This window comes from Labeo rohita, chromosome 11 (assembly GCF_022985175.1).
Source record: "Labeo rohita strain BAU-BD-2019 chromosome 11, IGBB_LRoh.1.0, whole genome shotgun sequence".
NCBI lineage: Eukaryota > Metazoa > Chordata > Actinopteri > Cypriniformes > Cyprinidae > Labeo > Labeo rohita.
This window is the reverse complement of record NC_066879.1, coordinates 547384-570875: the sequence shown is the minus strand read 5'-3', so window position 1 is coordinate 570875 and position 23492 is coordinate 547384. Positions and strand designations below refer to the sequence as shown.

The 23492-nt window shown below is 35.7% G+C and overlaps 1 protein-coding gene across 1 annotated transcript in view; it reads right to left on the bottom strand.

The window, feature by feature from the left end:
• Positions 1–23492, bottom strand: part of fhit (fragile histidine triad diadenosine triphosphatase) — a 266649-nt gene that overhangs the window by 42268 nt on the left and 200889 nt on the right. The window contains exons 4-6 of the mRNA XM_051123419.1: positions 18661–18806; positions 16999–17028; positions 5751–5819 (exon numbers count right to left, since the gene is read on the bottom strand). Coding sequence (XP_050979376.1) covers positions 5751–5819; positions 16999–17028; positions 18661–18806 — 245 coding nt within the window. The remainder of the gene's footprint in view (positions 1–5750; positions 5820–16998; positions 17029–18660; positions 18807–23492) is intronic.

The window sequence follows — 23492 nt, the reverse complement described above, 5'->3', positions numbered from 1 at the left end:
ACTGTTCAATGAGTAAATTTATCAGAGTCAGAAATTCAACAAAAACACACAAACGGTTAGGCTTTTATTTGTGCATATCGATCTATGGAAATTGTGGTGAATGCTTTTTCCGACGAAGCTTCACAGGCTTTTGGCTGCTTTATTTTTTACTAATACACTCCCACTTTTGACGCAAGGCGTAGGAAACTTGTGGATATATTATATTATATTATAATGATTTTACAGATGTATTTCTTATTTAGTTATAGTATGCTGCTGCTGAACATTTTTTACTCTGCTTCAAATCTTTCCAAATCTATCTGTTCCCGTTAACTATTTTTGATATCAGATCAGTGCCGTTTCTTCTTAGTTTTAAAGAAAAAAATAGTTTTAAAATAGTTAAAAATCTCAGTGGATATTTTAAAGATATTGTTCTCATGTTGACAGCAACATGAAATCAATATGAACCTTATTTACTTTCCTTTGGCATGGAACTGGCTGTTTGCCACATAAATATTTGGGCAACCTGTTCGGAAACCTTTCATTTTTGCAATTCCGTTTGTCGTCGCTAGTGGGCATAACCACACATTTCTGAATTTGGTATAAGTGACAGGCCTCTGTTCATCTCGCTTTTCATAATCAGATTCCTTTTTTTCCCTCTAGATTCTGAGCAATAAAATAATGAAGATTTAATTTAGATTTTAGAGTTAGATGCCTGGGCAGAATCTAACTGTCCTCTCAACCCAGAGCCATCTTTAACGCTCCTCCGCCGATAGATTGGCAGGCGTGTGATTATAATCCTCACTCTGTCGTTTTAATATCTCCTCATTAAGTAGCCCTGTGGAGAGTGCTTGTTCTGTTCCCGAGATGTGTGGCTCTGCTCTTGACAGCAAAGCCATTAAAAGTAGCCAAAAAGAAAAGAAAGAAAAAAACTTCACGCAAGGCTGAATTTTATGGTGTGAATCCGAAAGATAACTGAAGGCCAAATTGTCAGATTTCAGATTTGTTACTGGATTTTAATATTACAAATAACATCACAAGTAACATTACGAAGCACACACATACACAAAACAGTTTCATAAATAAATGTTGTCATCTGTTAAATCCAGTGATGTGGATGTGAAGTTGATTTCAAACCCAGAAGATGAAAATAGTATTCCATGAAACATTTAATGTTTCGTAACCCTTTAAGGAGCGTAAAATGATTCAAAGTTACGGTTTCGAAGCCTAAAACCTCACGGCCCTCTTTCAAATTTACAGCTGTTAAAGTGCAACGCTTTTGCTTTTCTTCTCATGATTAAAAAAGGTCACAACACTTATCTTGGAAAACCACTGACCTTTACGCTGAGGATGGAGTTGGTGAGATTAGAAATCCTTCCATGAAACCAGGAACCTCTATAGTCATGTTTTTGTTTTTATTGTTTCTTCATGAGCATGGCGGCATCTTTCAACACATCATTTAGCAAATGGCCATTTAATACATTAGGGATGAGAAATGACAGACTGCAAACAAATAAAGTCCTGTTTCTTGGAATCAGTCCAGCGCCAACATCCCATTTAATGCTTCTGCCGCAGTGACAGGTTTTGAAACTTGAATCTTGAATTAGGAAAGTATTATTTCGCCCAAAAAATAAAAATGCTGTCATTATTCACAGATTACGTACTATGTTCCAAATGTAAACAGAACACACAAAAAAAGAAGAACTGCACTGCTGGATTTTTCATATGCAATTGCAACAAGGACACAAAACCATAAAAAGAATCATAAAATTGCCATGAAATGTCAATTAAGACTTTCATCTGAAATCCGAGTCCAGTTCGGAGACTTCATGAGCCCGAGTCGAGCCTGGAGTCATTTCATTAATTGCTGCAAATAAATTCCGAGCTTGTTTATTTACAAGCTTGTATTTTAAAGACAAAATACGTTCCAGGGATCCTACTAGGATTCTAGCTCAACTAGAGTCAATCCAAGATACAAATGGAAAATGATTCATTTGAGGACGCCTGTTCATATTCAAAATCATGTGTGATACCATGATGTAGCCACTAGATGCAAAAAGTTGCTTTAGAAATAAATATTTTGATTCCACATAGCATCATTGGCATTAATGGGTTTTAAATGAGTACTGAAACATGTTTTGTTTTTTTTTATTAAATGATACAAAATATGAAACTGAAACCTCCAGTAGGTGGCGGCAAGTCGCCGTCTAAATGAGTGAGAGAGTCATTCAGTCATTCCTTCAACCGATTCCTTCAAACAAATGATTCATTTAATTTGGAAAACAAAGCAAGTGTTTTTATGAATTGCTCACTGAATCATTGACTCGATTCATTCAGAAACATAATGTAGATTAATTTAGGAACAAAACACAGTTCTGCTGTGGCTTTGTTTGAACTCATTTCATTTGTGAATCTAAAATTTCACATAAGATTAATTCTTGTTTATCGAATCATGTATAAACCCACACGTTTTGTTTTCCATAATTATTTGCACCAGATAGACTTCATTAAATACTATGATGAGAGTCCCATCTACATCAACAAGGAAATATGTGACGCAGATATAGTGAAGGCATAGAAATCTTTTTTCATGATACCAGTCGTTAATGTTTAAAATATTCCTTTCTTGTCGAGTCGAGTCTGCAGTCTATTAAAATGTGACTCGAGTGACCATCTCCGCTTGTGCATGATATACACTGTAGTTTTTTTAATCCATATGACTGAAGTTAAAGTTTTTATCCACAGACATGTGCATGAGAGTTCATGTAATACGTCCTCATTCAGTCAAATTGGTCTGAATGATTTTTTTCATGATTGAATGACTTGATCTGCTTGCAGCAGTTAACAGCTTAAGACTATTAGAGAATAACTTATATATTCAGTTTCTCCTCGCACAAAGGAGAAAACTCTGAATATAGAGCACGATTCATATGCATTTTATGATAGTTGAATAGTGTTTTGTGTCCTTTTAGAAACTCGAAGGCCCCAGTTTCTATTCATTGAGATTGCATAAATAAAGAGCGGCCATCACAACTCTCCAAAATTTAAAATAAATAAATCAGGTTTGGAATGATTCGAGTGCAAGCAAATAATGCTAGAAGTTTTAGTTCTGGGCAAACTATCCTTTTAAAGAGGTTTGAAAGGAGAATAAACTGCCTTCTGCTGGCATTCGATTGACTGACAAGAAAATTAAAAGAGAAAAATATAAAGAAGGCAATAAAGGGAAGGAGTGAAGGGAAGAAAAATCGTGACAAAACACGTATGATAAGCAGCGATAGTCTTTTCTTTGTCAGGGTGACACTGCAAAAGAAAGTGGAAATGCCATCAGGTACATCAGACAGAGCGGGAGCACAAAGACTGTATCTTTCACACAGGAGCTGTCAGGCTCTTTATGACCACACCGCAGGAGTCTACTGTAGCATGTCACATTGTCTCAATAAAGTGACAAATAAAACCGCACGCCGGAGTCCCATTGTTAACCGCGCCGGATAAACACCCTAACTGTGACGGCTCAAGATGTGGAGCCTGTGTTTGGAAAAAGGCCTGTGCACAACTGAAGAAGTGGAAGCTCAGAAGACTTCACTTAAGGCCTGAACGAAAATAGTCATCGACTTGCACGTAAATATTTCTTTCAAAGCACAGATGTTAAAGTCTCTTTGCAGAACTGCAAAGAGTAATTGCTATAATTTGCTCCATAACATACAAGCGAGAACTCTCCCATCTGCTGAGCTGCTCTTGTAGGCTGCACGCAAAAACAAAAAGCGACCAGCGTAGTCCGATTCGAAAAACAGGTTAGTTAAGTTACTGTGATGAATCAGCGTGTAATAAATATTAGTTTAGTATGTTGCATTGCTACTTGTAGTTAGATACTCCCCAATCCCCAGCACTGATTTCTTATGCAGACACTTTTATCTAAAGCGACTTATAAAAATGAGGAATGCTGCAAGACAAGCGATTCATCCTAAGGAGATCATTCTACACACATATGAGCGAGGATGTGGATTTATGCTCTTATCTTTGTGCAGAAGCTGTTGCCATTTTTGGACAAAATTTAGTCATGTCGGTCTTACCAACATTACCATATGGTTAAAATATACAGTAAACTCAGTGAAGGAACACTGGTGTTCCACAAACAGCAAACGAATGTATGCTTTTTGTTAGATTTCAAGGTTTAATGTTTTCCTGTTGACATTCCGTTCAGTTCATTTTTATTTGTATTGTTTTGACAGTTCTTTTTGAACACATATTATCATGATTTGTGATTTACAGTAAGTATTCACTTTCACAACATAATTGTTATGATGAAGGTAATAGCATCTTTAAAACTGCACTTTCACTAATACTGAGTGTGACGTCATTTATCAATGTAAACTCTTTTCTTTTCTACAGCTGTAATAATTTGTTAATAATTGGTTAAAAAGCTCTTATTTGTTTTTGTATTCTGGGTAATTCATGATTCATTATATTGTACGTGGTAAACACGTGTCCAGATCTCATTCTGTTTAACTCAAAAGTCAAAACAAGCAAACAAAGAGACAAACAAACAAACTGCTGCTTAAATTATTATTTGTCAAAATAAATAAATAAATAATATATATATATATATATATATATACATATATATATAATTTTTACAATTCTATGTAAATACATACATGCATACTGTTTAATTATTATTATTATTATTATTATTATTATTATTATTATTATTATTATTAATTAATTTCTTTTTTCCTTTCCCTTTAAATTATGACAATGAAAATAATGTCATGAAGCAAAGAAAAAAAAAATATAGATTTCATTTTCTTGGAGTTAAAATATATCTTCTTTTTGTTTGATTTTGCAGTGAAATATGACCAAGACTTTCTTGACAAGATTGCCCCATAAATAGCCAGAGAAAAAGCAAGCTGAATTGTCATGTTCTAGATAATTAGTTCATGCTTTTACTTATCATTTCACACATCAGCGCAAAATGAAATGTCCACGAAAAACCTTTGGCTTGAAATGTGACATTACGACCCTTCATACGAGCACAACGCCCACTCTCCTGCCATTTACCATTACTACAGCAAGAAACGGGGCTTAGCACGGACCTGCTTGAAAAACATTTCTTCGCTAATCTTCAGCAGCAGTGGGATGCTAAAACTCGTCGCCTCTTAAATAGGCTTTATGAGAGAGTAAATGCGTCTAGTTTAGCTTATAAAACATTTAACAGTGTAAGGTAAAGGGGGACAGCCCTCACTCATTATTTATAGGAGGACAAAAACGACTCGGAGGGAGAGAAAAAAAAACTCACTCATTTGCAGTGCAGGACGCTGAAAATATATACAGCAAAACTCCACAATAACCCTCATGACCACATGCAAATTAAAAACAAGCTAATTTATCATGCACCGGTCGAGCACTGTTGATGAGGCCCTTCATTTCTCTCCAAGCACTTTTGGGAATTAAAAAAGCAAGGCTTATAAATGGGTTGAGTGGAATATTCATATGAACCTGCTGATATTCAGGCTAGCGTTAGTAAGAACATACTTCAGTTACATGTTAAATGTCAGAGTGAAAAAAAAAATCAGGAAATAAAACACTTGGAAGGATTACACTGCATGATATATGTTTGGAATGACATAATATTGATTTCGGGGTGAGCTGTCCCTTTAAGAACTAAAAAATCTAGATTTGCATGATGACAGAATGTAGTTAATTGTACTGATAGAGCATATGTGACACTATGTATTACATGAACTGGAACATGTTTGACACTCGAACCTCACCTCGTCATAGATGCTGTCATTCTTCTCGAAGTCTCCAGTCTTCCTCGGCAGCACGTGAACATGGACATGCTGTAATTAAAAGAGGAACAGAGGAACGTTAATGGCAAAAATCGTTCATTCAGCAAAGCTGAGGTCACTGTCAGAGAAAGTAAGAACAGGTACGCTCTACCGCCCTCCGTATCACTTCCTTCATTACAACACAGTCTTTTGGCAGCTTTTCAGTGTTAACTTCTCTTAAATCATGCAAGAGTTACTGTAAATTCCACCGAGCGTGCATTCGTAAACCTCTAAGACTACTTCTTTTTAGGCTTTTAAAACTTAAATTGACTTTGTCAGATGTCCTCAGCGTATTCCCTTCTGCAATATGCTGTCACAAACTTGGCCATCTGCACGGTTAGTTTGTAAAATTGTGCTTTCCTTCGGTGCACATTAGCAACGTAATTTGAGTCCCAGTAGAACACGCTCCGTTTTAATGAACAAAACATTTGGTTTTGTGTATACAGTGCCTAGCCAACATATTTGCAGTCCTTTCAAGCCCTTTTTGTGCATTATCTTTTTTTGTTTTGGGACTGCTGGATGCATTATCTGGGACAATGTTTGTTATATTTGTTATATATTTATTTAGTAAAGTCATATGGTACGACCAGCAAAGTCAAGGGATGCAACCAACATGCGAAGGAAAATTATAACATAGAAAAGATCCCTGCAGGCCCTGTACAGTCAATGAGTCTCCAAAAATATCAGATATGGGTTAGTTATGGTTGTAAAATGTCATGCGGTGCAACTCCCTAAAAAACATGATGTTAAGGAAACATGAACATATGATATGTGTTCAAATAAAATAAAAATTAAAAAATAAAAAAAATAAATAAATAAATTTAAATAAAATTAAATAAAACATATTATTAAAGAAATATTAATTTATTATTTAAAAAAATGAAAATATATATTTTAAAACATTTTAATAGTTTAATATGTGTACATTCAACATGCGTTCAAAATGTAAAATATGTCTTTAAATTCTAATTAAGGATTTCTATCTGAAATAAACACTACAGACAGTAAAACAACAATGAATTTGATTCCTTTCACACACATTTTTATTACAGGGCCAGATTAGTGTTACCAGTTAATAAAGAGTAATTTTGCGTGGCTCGTTGTACAGTGCTGTGCTATGACCCAAAGTGCTTTTACCATAGTGCATGATTTGTAAACTAATACACATTTTAATAAACTAATAAACATTTTAATGTTTCCATCACATAACCAGCTTCAAATGTAAACTTGCTTGGTAGCGCTCCTGGTACAACACTGAATTTGCAATGCAGAGCACTCGGTTACGAGTCCTGTGAAACAAGAGTCATAAAAGTGGGTTTCAAAGACTTGTAGAAGTAAGGTTACATAGCATTTTATCTCATGTTTGCTTTTCTTAACACTAGCAGTTAGGATTAGGATAGGGTTTAGTGTAGGTTATATGTTATTTCCGTTATTATTACCTTTCTAGCATCACTCACTGGACATTTCATCTCCAAACTGCTGCGATACATAAAACAACCAACTTAATAAAATTTTGCTATAATCACATTCGTTTGTGATAAAACTAAACAGGTTTTTAGCGCCACACTCTGGACATTTCATATTTCAAGTGTTGCGAAATGTGCAAGAAGAATCTTTTTTTTTGATGTTTTCCTGGGTTTCCTGTGCTTGGATTGATTGTTAAAATAACTCAATCTAACCTGTTGTTGAATACAGTACAGGTTCAAAAAATCAAATGCATGAATACAATTCCCAATAACTTGGCACATAATTCAAAGGCTAGACTTGAATAAATATACATTTGCTTGTTTGTTTTATTATTGTGAGGATTCCTATTTTTCATTGAGCCATCAATGAAAGGTCAGATGTGGATAATTCTTAGCATTTTTGTGAAGATTAAAAATATTATTTGAACAATTCAGTCTCTAGATCAGTATTTGTGTGCATTCCGATCACAAAGGGTTTTCAAAGTCTTTCTCTATCACACAGAAACCTGGAAAAAATTTAATGTGGTATTACAATTAAAAACTTGCTTATAAATTATATTATAGCCAATCCATATGTTTGCCTTGCTTGTCACATTTGACGTGCAAAAATGGAAAGGTACTGGTTTCACTGGAATTTCTAGTCGACAGCTTAACAAAAGGCGGGGAAAAGGAGATGCAAATAGAGATGTAAAACTGTCGCCGTCCTTTGAAGTTCTCAGTAAAAGATATTTAAAAGTATTTAAAAAAAAAAATCAAAGTCACACATCAAGACAGTAAAATGGAGGCCTGTCACCATCCTTCCCCTGTAGTTTTGTAATGTGTGATCATTCGCTATTAATGTATCAGAGCTTTTTGCGTGAAGACAAGTGACGTGACAGCGTAACGTGGACAGCATACATAAAAACCTGGAGAAATAAAAGAGCAGGTACAATGACGATACGACTGGTGTCTCTTTGAAAAAAAATCACGTAAAGTTTAAACGAACATGATTCGATGACAAAGCCCATTCTGATTATTTCGTCTAGTCAGCAAGAGCCTATCTTTAGCCCGACATAAATCAAAACCACAGATAAACAAACAACATTATCATCTGCCGTCCAAATCGTCAACTCTTTGGTGGTTTTTGCATCGTGCTGAACTCTACCAGAGTGCAATAACCTAATTACGGTGCTTTTTAATTCATTTTTCATTAGTCTGTTGTGATAAACAGCTCAGGCTTGGTGAATAAGTATTTATAAATGTTACAAACAAGATAACATGTTTGGAGGCATCTGCTTTGTTGCAATGCATTTTCTATTTAATGAGTGCATTTGCATAATGTCTGCATTATTAAACTCATCTACCTTGAGGAAAGTGTGAAGAAACACAGCACACACACACCAAACCATTTCATCAAGAAGACTTTTTAGCATGGAGAAGGAAAGCTCAGCAGACCAGAGCGAGTGGCAAAGGGCCACCAACTGAATAGTGCAGAAAATTGGAAGGATAAAATGGGTGATTTTAGGAGCAACGTGACAAGCCGCAGCGAAATACGGACCAGACTTTGGGGTCAGAGTCTGACATTTATTCTAACTCACATTACATGACAAAGACTGTGGATTACCCTGCACATGATCTTATTAGCCTTGTTTCATCTGAAGTATTTAAACAGCAAAATTCAAGTAACAGACCATGTTAAAGAACTATTTCATCCCCAAATTAAAATCCTGTCATCATTTACTTACTCTCATGCTGTTCTAAAACATGTTTTCCTCAATGGTTGAAGACATACGGTTGAACGAGGTGAACGTCGTCTCACAACTCATCGAGTTGGTAATTTAGTTTGCAACCAACCTTATAAACGTACAATACCTTTCTTCAAGCCTGATTTCCACAAAGGAAAATAATCTGCAGCTGCAACCAACTTCTACTGGAATAAAAGGTTTGTAAAGTGCCGCTTTTCTAATTAAAACAGATGTCTTTTAATTAGCTTCTGACGACGAACAAATGTGCAAAATGGCCACGCTGCTATTTATATTGTTTAGGTTCAATCCAGTCAGACAAGTAGACAAATGCATTTTGTCACCAACAGCTGGCCTCCAATTAAGACACAGGGGGTCAAAAGCAACGGAGGCTCACAGCTTAAACTACCTATTAGAGGCACAGACGTCTTTCCCGGAGTCATCCGGCAGCATTACACTGCCTCAAAACTTAGTATACTGCCTTGCTGCAAAGCATTTCAGGCCATTACAGACACGCTGGCGACACAAATACCATCTCAAAATTATAGGTACTGAATTGTGATGCCTCTAATATACCTCATTTTTGGCCAAATGTAAGACAATCTCAGAAAACATTGCAAAGAGCTCAGTCCAAAAAAAAAAAAAAAAAAAAAAAAAACAAAAAAAAAAAAAGTACGAAAAAAAAAAAAAAAAAAAAAAAAAAGAGTATGGCTCTGCCAGTTCATTTTAGGGGTTTATGAACAGTTTGCAAGAATGATGGAAAAAAAATGTGAACATGACAAACATATCCAGACAACAAAATAAACCAAGACCATTTTGGAAGTCCAGAGTGGTATTACCTAATGACCTTTTATTTATTTATTTATTTATTTAAACTGATAATTTGACAACTATTATTATACACTACCACTCAAAAGTTTGGGGTCAGTAAAATTATTTATTTATTTAGGCATCTTTTTGCATTTATGCTGCATTTATTTGATCAAAAAAGTGAAAAAAATGTTATGAATTATTATTACAATTTAAAATCACTGTTTTCTATTTCAGTGTTTTTAAAAACTAAAATTGCTGTGATCAAAGCCGAATTTGATAATATGCTGATTAGCAACGTCAGGAAAAAAAAAAAAAAAAAAAAAAAAAAAAAACTGCCAAGCTGAAATTTTTGAAACAGTATAATTATAATTGTACTAAAAGTGCAGCATTACAGAGGCCCATTTTAGCCACATAATAATGGAATAAAAAAATAAATAGCAACCTTATATCTCACTTTTTTCTTTCTTTTTAATTGAGAGATATTAATTCAAAATTTTAGGGAAAAAATATAAATTGCGAGATTCAAAATTCAGAATTTACATCTTGCAGTTCTGAATTTGTTCTCAGAATTCAAAGTGTGTTCTTTTGTTTCTGTCACCATTTTTTTTTTTAATCCCTTGGCCAAAACAGCACACATTCTATTTTACCTGAGCATTTTTCATGCAGGCCCGGATGTGTCTCATAACACATTTGGTAAAAGCATTTGGTAAAAGGTCCACATTTGGCAGGGCTGCAGAAAGAGGCTATTTGATCAATGTAAATGCAATAATAACAAGACCTCTGGACAGGTGTGTGCACACCAGCCGAGCTACAATCATACAGTGAGACACATTTTGTGGATATGTTTTCTCATGGACAAAGCACAACAACAAGATAATGATAATAACTGGAACACAATGTGTGTATCTCTCAGTCCAAAATAACCAGCAAAAATAGTCTCAAAACTGTCTGTCGGTACAGCCTAATGGAGATCAGAAAAGCAAACAACACTTCAGAACCTGAAAACCTTAGAACACGGACATCCTCGCTCACAAATGATGATGGAACAAGTTAGAGATCCGTCACAAATGGCAAGCCGTTGTTGAGAAGAGTCCAAACACAACTCAGTTATGCTGCTAATGATGAATATGCTGAGGAGTTTTCTTTAACTCAGAAGCATCACACACTGCAGGCGAGATAAATAACCATCCAAAGCAAGACAAATGACTGAATTCCTAAGTCACTCCCCGGTTTTCTGCTAGATAGAGTATACGGAAACCCAATTTCACCATATGAATACTTAGATCTGTCTTCTGTCTTCATATAGCTCCAGGCAGAGAGGTTAGTAAAAATGTATTCGTTTCTATAGAGTGCTGCTCCTTTATTCAATCATAGATCCATTTTTTTGTCCTCCTCGTACTGCCGGCACCGAGCACCTGATTGCAATAATGTGAGTGATGAATGGAGCCGATGCTTTAGCATAGCAGATGTGCTATATGCAAGCCATAATCTGTTTTCATAAAACAACTAGGCAGGGCTCTAATTCTGAGTAACTCCATGTTTGAAATTAGTTTATAAATTATGGAAAGTGTGCTTCTTGGTTTAAGAATGTCTCCCCCCTCCACCCCCTTTTTTTAAGGGTCCACAAATATGTACTATTTTTAATAAGGACTGATGCTTCTTGTGCCAAAAATGTACTTCCTACTACCCATATATACTGCAGTCCGAATTTTAGCAAATATTTTTTTCTTTACTCATAGCCATAATGCATTATGATTTATAGTGTATAACTGTTGTACAACTCACTGAACAGTATATTACCCATAATCTAACTAAAAAACAAACAAATACATAAATATAAATATAAATCTTTTCTTTCTTTATTTATTTATTTATTTGTTTGTTTGTTTATTTATGTTAACGACATGTAATACATCTCTTAAAATATAGCAAGATTTATACTCACTGTGGGCAAATGTTCGGAAGAATTATGTTTTTTATTTTTAAAAATATGTTTTTTTTATTAATGTTAAAAATTTATAAAAACACAAAAAATTGCAATATTGTGAAACATTAAGACATTAAAACATATATAAAATTTATTTATTTATTTATTTATTTAATTATTAGTAGTAGTATTTTTTTCTTGTGAGAATAAAGCAAAATTTTAATCGCCAGTCTTTACTATCACATAATCAGGGAGAAAAAAAAAACATTATTAATAATTAATAATCATTAATTATATAACTATATAATAATTAATAATAGTTGAGTGCTAATAATAGTTGAATTTACGTATATTAAAATAAAAAATAGTTGTTTCAAGTTATAATATATATTTCACAATATTACTGTTTTAACTGTGTATTTTGATCAAATAAATGCAGCCTTGGTGAGCAAGGAAACTGGTGTTCAGAACATTAAAAATGATTCATTATTCTAAACAGGTATGCATGCGTGTTTATAATAATTAATAATTTTACTAAAGCATATTTTTAAAGGAACGCACTGCTTTGTGGTCACTGGGTTCATCCATTTTGGGAAAAAAACAACAACAAACACTAAAATCCATTTCTCTTTGACCACTTTTGTATTGACAATCTACACCATCTTATTGCGAGCACACATCGTCGGAAAAATAGCTTGAGTTATTAAATTGGCAAATAAAAATAAAGATTAAAAGAGGCTCCGCGGGGAGAAGTCGCAATCGTTTTTCCGCCATTTTACACCGGCTCTGTTTGGGGGCATTTTTCAAGGCACATCAAATCAGCCTCTAAACTGTCCTGACTGCGAGACTTTAGGCCAATCAATAATTCATGGTGCTTATTTTATACATGATTTAGAAACTGGTCAGGCAAGATGGCAGCTGGCCTCTGCGCTGAATTAAAATCTCGACTATCGGCTTCGGATGAACCGTCTTCATCCCAGATCGACTGCAACAGGCAAACGTAACCACGGAGGAGCTCTGGAAACCTCGGCGAAACGAACCGACCTCAATTCCAATCCGCGGGGCCGTCGTGGGCAGAGGTAGTGATTTAGAACGGGTCTTTGGCAGCGCGCTGGAACTCGAGCATTGCCATTAATCGAATGATAGCGATGCTGTTTTTCTCTGCTGGGGAGGATTGATGTTCCCAGCGTGCTGTGTGGGGCTAATGAGCATGAGGGAGATGAGACGGAGGGGAAAAAGCAACATTAACAACACCAACAAATAGACAGGAGGACCAACAGCCTCCAAACCCATCCATTAAGCACTAGTGAATATTTATGGTGCTGCCCAACATCCTTTTCCCTGTTTTTGCTCTTTTATGCACTTTTTTGTGCTTAAAAACACCCTTTCCAAGCCAATAGAATTTTGAATTGTTTTGGAAGACTCTCAGTGAAAATAAACTGTAACATTTGAAATCTACAATAACTACAAAATAAAATAAAATACAATAATCATTACTGCCAATGGCTGCATTTTCATTTGATCCTCTTAATTCTGAGGGGATGTTTAGTCGGTGTCAAGGGTCTCAGTGTGTATCCAGCTGTATTTGCACAAACCCATCCTGATGAGTCACGTGACCTTGAGAAAACCAATATAATGACTTCAGTCATGCCAATTTGCCACAGATGAATGTGGGTAAGTGAGAAGATCAAGGAAATGTAATTAGCAGCTTGTCGTTGTTGTTGTTTCCTTTTCCTGTAAATATCTTTTTCCCTCCCCTGAAATAACTTATTCATAATTTGCTCCTTACAAATAAGACACAGCAAAATCAACGCAAGACTTAAGACTAAGATATGAATTACAGCAAAATAAAACTGGATGACAAATTACAATTAATTGTAAACACTGAAAATAATTTAGAACGCATACACTTAGTTTGAGTTTGATAGTTTGATTATAAAGTAAAAGCATATTTTCCATGTTTTTTGGTGTATTGATTACTATTTATAAAACCACAGTTTTACTACAAATACCATGGTTAAATTATGGTTAGAATACCAAAACCATGGCTAATTCATAGTTACCACGGTTTAAGTATAGTAACCATGTTCTTTTGGTTTTATCTGTAGTAAAACCATGGTTCATTTTCATAAGAGAAAAGCCATAATGTGTTTACAGACATTTAGGAAACATGCTGTACAAGAAACAACTCTCTCCAATATTTCGAGTTTGGACTGCATTAAAAAAGACAAAAGTCATAATGAGTCACTTGTTTGAACTCTTGCAATAGAAGACAAAAAGTCAAGTTTCGAAAGACTTGAATTGATGACAAAAAATGGGGGTGAATATGTGGTTGATTTCAGATTTCACATCACATTCAGTCGTTCACGTGAATTCACCACGTTGACCAATAAACAGCTGACTGGCTTGAAATTACATCTTTGTGAACAGTGCTTCATACTTTTTTTTGTTCATGAAATTTACAGTCTCTCAAACAGGGGTACGTTTCCCAAAAGCATCGTTAGCTAACTATGGTCGTTAGTTCCACTGATCTCAATGGGCTTGTTAAGTGATGGCGTAATGCGTTCATTGAATGCACCAACAAACGCTGTTTGCAGATCCAAACCCCAACTCATTTCACTTGATAATACTATCTCAGCGGCCGTTTATGAGCACTGTTTATTCATATTAAACATTGAAACTAAACGTTTTCAAACTACAGTCTCTGTGCTCAAAGTGTCCCAAACACAAATAACTTTGATTTTTATTTATTTATATTTATATTTTCACTGTATTTCACTGGGATGTCAGTATGTTTTTTACGGGTATCATTTTTTGGTAGTATTATATCACATTGTGAGTGTATAATTAGCAGTGTTGGGGGTGATACATGAGTTACGTAATCAGATTACATTTTTAAAGTAACTAGTAAAGTAACTTTTTCATTTACAAGAAAATATCTGAGTAACGCCAGTTACTTTTTTTCCCTATTTATTGACTGACTAGTCTCCTGTCCCCATGTTGAGAGAAATCAGAAGCACAGAGGCGTTGTGTGCGCTGTGTGTATGATAATACTTTAGTTCTAGACTAAATGTGAACATCCAAAAAAACAGATTCAGTCTTCATCAAAATGAATTAAAACTGCAAGATGCAAACCTGCAATAATTAAATGTTAAATAACACAAATATCCTTTATTTATTTAATCCCATTTTGTTAACCAATGTATTTGCTGCTGATCTTTGACGATCCAGTTCAACCATACTAATAAGAAAAATTACTTTAGATAAACTAACATTTGTGCTTCATTATTTATTTTTTTGTGTGTGTGTGTGTGTTGAACTTTCTTTTTCTGTGTTCTACTGTACAGACATGAATTTACTTTTCCTTCAGCCTGAGGCTGATTCATTTCACTTTAGTGTAAAAGGCTTATACATTTGCTGAAAATATAACTTTTATATTAAAAATAAGCAAGCCCTCTCCGGATTTTAAAAGTAACGCAAGTAGTGTAACACATTACTTTTCATAAAAAAGTAATTAGTTACATTTTTTAGGAAGTAACGCAATATTGTAATGCATTACTTTTAAAAGTAACTTTCCCCAACACTGATAATTAGTACCGTTTGTTGTTTTCTCGTGTCATCTGATAGAGCGCTTGGAACCAGGAAGTCGCGGAAGACGTGACGCTTGACGTCAGACTTAACAAGCGAATTGGTGACGATGGAATTTGCGACCATGATTGCTTTTGGGAAACACAGCCCAGTCTGTGTTTCTCAAAAACTAAAATGACATCCACTACGGGTGGCATCTGAAGGGACTTTCTTAAAGTCTTTTGCTATAACTTTCCTTCTGTAAAGAAATCTTAGCTTTAAACATTCAGTCTGTAATGAAAGCTGATTATAGAGGCTGTGATAATAAGCCTTCAGCGGTCGTCGCGTTCCGCAAAACCTGACCTCTCTTCAAGAACACTGGGCACGCAGACGTCACAAATACTGATGAATATCAGTGCAAATCCAAGCCTTTAAATGGGTGCCCATCAGAGAAATACTGTGATATTGACTTAAACGTGCTTGTTAAGGAGAAGAAATCCTAACAGCTCTTTCATTTTCTGAAGAGCTGTTGCTCCGACTGAGGAAAACATGCCACTTATTTATTTTAAGACCTCTATAATAACACTCCAATGAAAAGCCAATTTTTGGCTGTGATTAAAGTGACTTCACAAATTTCCAAAAAAAAAAAAACTGAAAGATGTTTATAAGAGGGGAGAAACGCTGATGGAGTTTGTCATTTTTAAGCCGATTCACTGACTGAAAGTAACTTGCCCTGCTGTTCAAAGAAGAATGGGTTGCTCATGTTCCACATATTGGAATTCTGTCAAGAGGCATTGGAATTCAGTCCAGTCCCACCGCAATTAACATAATTAACACTACTGCCATTTTAATACAGCTCCACACCTCAGGCCACAGCCAGACTGCTCTCGTGGAAGCTGCTATACATGCATAATTAATACGCCTTACCACATGCAATTAAATATGACTTCACACATGAAAGACAATGTAACTGATGTATTCAATTAGATAATGTGCACAAAGTAGTGCAGCAAATGTGGAAAGGCCACAGAAATCACTCAAAATCACCGGCGGAGCTGCTCGGGCTGTGCGGGGACAGACAAAAGGTTGTCGTCATTTGTTTTGTTCTTAATAAACGTCCCTGGTCTCACTGTGCATGATTCATCAGTGCGCATTATTAATTGTGAAAGCCCGTCTTTGTAGCATTGTTTGTCATCAAAGTGTAATATTTTACTCAACCGTTCCATGCTACATTTTTTATAGCTGACTGTTTCACTCAGAAAAACGGTCCAATTTTCAAGTGAAAAAGGATACAAAATTAACACTGGTTCTCAACTAAATGTTGCTATAAATGTACAAAGTCTATTAGACACGTCTGCTGCACTTTCTCACAGGTAGCAAGAAAGATCATTTGAAAGCAGGCACTGGAGGAAAGGAAATTCAGACGAGATCTCCACACTTCACCAGTGGCCGCGAGCGCAGCTCTGGGCAAAGTCAGAAACACAGGAACTTTCTGAACGTGCAGTCAGCCGTCTCAAAGCCAGTCGGCGTCACGATGCCCACAAGATATGGACGGAGCATTTTAAACCAGACACATGCATAATTGACATGCTCAAAGGGTTTAGGACTGTAAATGAAATACAATTATTATTTAATACAAGATAAGTGTCACAGAAGCCTCATGATAAATTTAGAGGGAGCACTTATTAAGACCCTACCTTCACCGTCTGTCCCGCCTCAGGTCCGTCCTATTGGGAACAGAAGCAGATAATTAGTTGGGAATTCAGGAATACCTCTGTCAATAATTCAGGAGCATTTTAATTTCAAATGAATCGCTGCACTTTCACGTGACTATGTGAATGTCAAAGTGTCTCGTTTCTTTTCTTAATGCTTTTGAGCCACGCTTAAATTACACTTTAACTTCAGAAATATTCAACTAAATATAAATATAGTTAATAGTTTAGTTAAATAACAAAGAACAAATAATATATAAAGTAGGTTTATCATTTAGCATTATATGCAATGCAAATTAAATGAGCAATAATAACAATAATAATAATACAAATTATTTTCTGCACGGCAAATTGCTTTGCAGGTCTTACACAAGTGCAAAAGTTAAAATATTTATTCAGTATTCTCCTGTTTTTCATTTCCACATGAAAATTAAACACCTCAGATGCATCACCTTTTTGGAAAGTAGATCTGTAGAACAGCCTTTCACTATTTCATGAAAGCAAGTCAATCTAATCTCATATCAACTCCTGCAGCAAAGGATATTGATTATTCTCTTTTGTCTGATAAATGAAATGATTTTCTTTTGTTGGTTTTTGTGTTTTGAAATAGGTAACTGTTTGAAATTAGCATACAAAATGTATCTGTTACAAAGTACTGAGCAGAAAAGAAACTGACTTCTCTCTCTCTCTCGCTCTTCTTAATTCTTAAGTCATAGACTTTTACAATTTTACTTGTCATTTTTATGAATGCCACTGCATTATACAGTAAACAACTATTATTATTATTAAATATTTAACCAAATAATAAACCAAGAGCCATTTATTTTAGTGTGTAAAGCCTGACATATGAAAAAATAGCCAGTTCTCATGTGTTTTGTTTGTTTTGTTTTGTTATTATTGCTGCTGTTGGTTTCCCATCATATGTCATATTTGACCAACCAGGCTTTTATGGCTCATATAGTATAATGTAGTGAATATATGGACCTCACACACAAAGACTTATCCAGATGGCCAAACTGAGCAAAAATATGCAATTTAATGCATATGCTGATATTTATATGGCAAAAAAAAATAAAATGAGATTTTTATAGCTTGCTTGTGGCAAAATATAATGGATTGCAATGCAATAATGAAAGAGAGAGATTAATAAATAACCCTGAAGTGCCATATTTGATACTTGCGTCTTGACGCGATTTCTCTAAAAATATGCAACGGATTATCAAGTAACCATCAAGTATCAAGTAAGTATCATAAACTATCAATCAGATGACAGAAAGCATGTAGAAGACTGTGTGTATAGCAGGTTTCTACAACAAAGTTACATGCAAATAAATAAATAAATCTTTGGAAACTGTCAAAAGTTAGTGGAACATGTTCATTGTCAATGTGATTTTCCACACCTGCGGTTACTTAGCACACCTGTGTGAAATTAAAGAAAACTGATGTCATATGTCCACCAAAAATGACCTTGACAACAGTTAGTTTTGTCTCATAGGCAAAAGCTCCTACAGTATTTGTTTACAGATGCCACTTGGTACGATATATTTTGAATCTGATGCAAGAGTATGTGTTATCGTCACTGAAAAAGACTAGATCATCATATTAAATGTAACACGCTGGACGTACATCAGCTGAATCCCATCATACCTGTATGGCGATGGTGAGGGACGACGCCCGGAAGTGTTTCTCGATCACGTTAGCTATTCTCTGTGTGGTCGTGAACAGATCGGCCACCTCGTCAGGACGAAGGTCTCGAAATCTCTCGACAACACGAAGGGGACAAACTAGAACATCTGCAGGAGGAGTTTGTCAAGGGAAAAACATTTGACTTCAATAAAAATACAAAATACAAAACATGACCCTTTGAAAGATTACTAGTATATGACAACAAGAATATTTTGGGGACACACAATTCAAGATCAAATCATTAACACCTGTGACATGCTGCTGAATAAATAAAAATGCAAGCTTCATATATATATATATACATACTGCTTTCATCTCCAGTCCTTCCATTAACTGTCCAGAATTTCCTGCCCCATAGATTTCCTTGAGAATGCTTTGGTTCAAGTTAAGTAAATGTTAATGGAGCAGTCTGTAAACACTAAAATATCCTCTGTTTCAAAACATACAATAGTCATAAGCAATATGCAACAATATGCTTTTGATTGAGCTTAACTTTTTTTTTTACACTGTATTTACAGTAAGAAAGAAGATTCCTCTGCAGCCTTTGTAACATATTCAACCAACAAAGTGATTTCTGTAGTTATACAATGGAAAGGTATTGCAGAATTCGAGTAGAACAAATCTCTTACCACAGCAAAGATGAAGACAAATATTACAGAGTGGCCAATATCACCTAACTTAATCTAGACGAATGGAAAACTCTATAATAACCACAGGAAGACAAAACAGGGACAGGCCGAACATAGGAATGAAGAAAGAAGCTGTGGATCCTGGGTTTTTCTGTCCCTGCCCTGAATACTAATAACATGAAATCTACAGCCCACACACACACACACACACACACTGATGTAAAGCCACACACAAACCCACATCCTTCTACACAAGCAAAATAGAGCAGACCCTCCGTGCCAGACAAATTATTGGAATATCAATGGTTCTGATGTGGGAGAGATAGGCCCAATTTGAATTGGAAATGGACGAATGATTCTGATAGGCATCAGCACTCAAAAGAGAAAGCTCAGAGAGAGGAGTCCTCCTTCACAACCACCCTGTTTGACTCCAAACAGCTTTTATTAAAAAAGATTCATAACGTCTCATATCATCCGTCTCAGTTTTTGATTGTCGATTGTCTTCTTGCCAAACGCTTCAATTTTTGCTCTTCCTGATCTTCGTCCTTCATAACAAATCACTTCACAACATTTTCACAGCAAATCAAATGAATAAAATAACCTCGCAATAACATGATACACATCATGCCTTTTTCATTGGAACGTAATAAGTAATAAAGACTGATATGTCGGCGCCAATAGCCACTGACATACAGCGCCGTTACGCTTTGGGCGTCCCGAGTTGGAGTCCTGGCTCGCGGAACTTTTCCGATCCCGCCCCCCGTTCTCTCCGACTTCCTGTCTCATTACTGTCGCAATAAAAGGCAAAAAATGCCAAAAATAAATGAAAAATTAAAGGCATAAGGATCAAAGACATTAAGATGTTCACGTCAAAAGAAATTTACAAAAGTGATTTTATGTCCATAGAAAGCACATTAAATGCAAGTAAAGTGTCTACTTTTAAGGTTTCAAATCAGTTTTTGGAAAACAAAGTGTCAAAATTTAGTTACATTGTTACATTGTCATTCAGTGTAAAACAATATTTATGTAAAAATTCTTGCTTATTCTGACTTGTACATATTAAAATGCATACAAGTATAAGGGAGCATATTAAAATTAATTCTGTTTTAAATGAGTAAAAAATTCCTACTGACAGATGAGCAAAAAAGAATGTATAATTACAGCTAATTAGTATTTGGGGTGAAAGTAATTTGTCTTTTAATATGTCATAAATTGATTTTTGTTGTAAATATGCCTGACAAGATTGTTACAAGACTGAATGACATTTTAGTGGGTGTCTTCTGTAAATTAGGAAATTTGCTCACAAAAACAAAAACTAATTAAATTAAACAGAAAACTTGTTTTAATATTTTTTTGGAAAAACAACAATTTAAAGCAGTATTACAATTATTGTTTTTATGCTTAAACCCTTTTTCGTGTGTATAAGAATGTGTGTATAAGAAAATATCTGTACATATATATAATAAAAGAATTGTCAATGGATCTATTAAGGATAACTGGAAATATTAAACTCTACATTACATCATGGAATGAAGCACCAACACTTCTGTGGCCTGGAACTGAAAGTGCAAAAAGTGGAGTGATGCAAATAATTAAACACCCCTTATGAAGATTAAACTGAACTGAAAAAAAAAAAAAACTACCGTACCTGAAAAAGAATTTTTTTAAATAAAGAGACTCTCTGTGGGTTTCCACACATGCACACATCAACGTACACTATACAGGCAAAAATATAGAGACGCACCTCTTAATTATTGATTTCAGGTGTTTCAATCAGACCCATTGCCACTGGTGTATAAAATCAAGCGCATCGCCATGAAGTCAGTGTTTACACACACACTGGTGAAAAAATGGGTTGTTCTGAAGAGCTCAGTGAATTCAAGCATGGTGCTGTGACAGGAAGTCACCTTTACAATAGGTCAGTTTGTGCAATTTCATCCCTGCTAGATATTCCACAGTCTACTGGAAGGAAAGTGGAAATGACTAGAAACAGCAACAACCCAGCTGGTGCGTAAAAGTCACCAACACAGTGCTGATTCCAAGCTGAAGAGTTCCAAACTTCCACTGGCATTAATGTCAGCACAAAACTGTGCACTGGAGCTTCATGGAATAGGTTTCCAGGCTGAGCAGCTGCATGCAAACCTCACATCAAGTACAATGACAAATTGTCTAAAACACACAGATACTGGACTCTGGAGCAGTGGAAACCTGTTCTGTGGAGCGGCCAATCTCACTTCTCTGTTGTGGGCAAGTATGAGTTTGGAAAATGCTACCTTCCTGACTATATTGTAAAGTTTGGTAGAGGAGGATAATGATATGGGGCTGGGCTCGACATTTTGGACAAAGCTATGTTTCCAACTTTGAGGGAACTGTTTTGAGAAGGCCTTTCTATTCCAGCATGACTTTGTGATGAACTGGAACAGAGATTGAGACCAGTGTCTGACCTCACAAATGATCTACTGGATGAATTGGACAAAAATTCCCACAGAAACTCTCCAAAATCTTTCACAGAAGAATAGAAGCTGTTACAGCTGCAAAAGGTGGACTGACTCCATATTAATGTCTATATTTTGAATGTCATTAATGTCTCTGTTGGTGTAATGGTCAGGTGTCCCAACACAGGTGTGAGGTGTCATTACAGGGTGTTTGGTGAAGCGATCATAGCCATGCTTTATCCTAATTACATATAGCACAGCTATCGACCAATCAGTATCAATGGCCGGCACTATTTATTTTACAATTCCGTTTACTGCGACAGCTTTTGTGAGTTTCAGAGGGCGCAAAATCAGCGAAAAGTCAGCGAAGTCACTAAACAAATTGTTCAAAGAAGTCCAACAATTCATAAACCCTTTGAAATGGTGAATGGAAAAGTAATGAAAGCCTGTACGTATTGCTGAAAACACGGGGTTGCAGGTGGCACCGACTCTTACAGTAGACTTTCAAACACTGAAAAACATCTCGTCTCTTTCTCTCTCTTGGGTCATGAGATCAATAGTCATTTGGTTTTCCACAAACAGTCAGATATTCTTTCAAACCAATTTTATGAGCTCTGTGAGCCACTGAAAGAGATGAAAGAAAAACTTATTAGGAGGGACATTAAACATGCTGATACGAATACTGCAGTAAATGGCTGCAGAATGAGTTTCTCAAACACATTTTTTATACATTCATATATCAGCGTAGCATGCAAGTTATATACCCATAAAACACTATATCTTAAAATGGAACTCAAATACATTCTTACATTCAAATTCATTCTTACATTCAGACAAAAATTGATCATTCTGTGTCTTGCTGTTTGAAAGATTACACTACATGAGTACATTAGGCCGCTCACAGAATTATGGTCACATCAGAGAGGAATTCATCCCGGGAGTCTCAACGAGAGGCACGCAAGATCTGTTTCCTCGGCTTTCATGCGCAGCTTGCTCGAATGCAATCAGATGCCATATTAACTGGTGTCTTTCACCCCAATGTGGGCTACATGTACGCATCACTAGGGATGAAAAATTAGCATTTGCTTCAGCAAAGAAGATGAACTAAGAAAAGGAATGGGAAAGAAAATGACTCTATTTGGCATTGGAGATTTTTACTGTTCCAGTGTGTAAAGTATTGCTGCGCTGAGGCCTCCTTATCGTTACAGATCATCGTTCGGACGGTATTTGTAGGGTTTTAGTTGATTTAAAGCAGGCAGATCATCACACATGACCATCTGTACATGCTATTATCATCATGTTAAACACTGAAAAAAATCTTGCAAATGGGATCGTACAAACCTCTAGGAATTCACCACCAATTCACCAAAATAGTTGCATTTGCTTGATTATATTGTAGTAAAAACAGATCAATTTAAGGTGGTAAAAGTGTAAGTGTCAGTGTTGTGGACTTGTTTTCCATGTTTTACCCCTTGACCAGCAACATGACCAGCTAAGACCAGCATAAACCAGCATCAAACCATACCTAACCAGCATATGCTGGTTTTTTCACCAGGGAGGACTTGAACGCAGCAATAGTTCCTGTCTGCTCCTTAGTTGTCGTCCGGTCTAACGTCTCTATACTATGTTACTTGTCAGCGATTGTTCCTAAGTTGTATTTTCCCCTCCGTTTGCCTAATTAAAGACTGTTAAAGGGAAGTTTGAGACTCCTGCGTTCTCCTTGCGACAA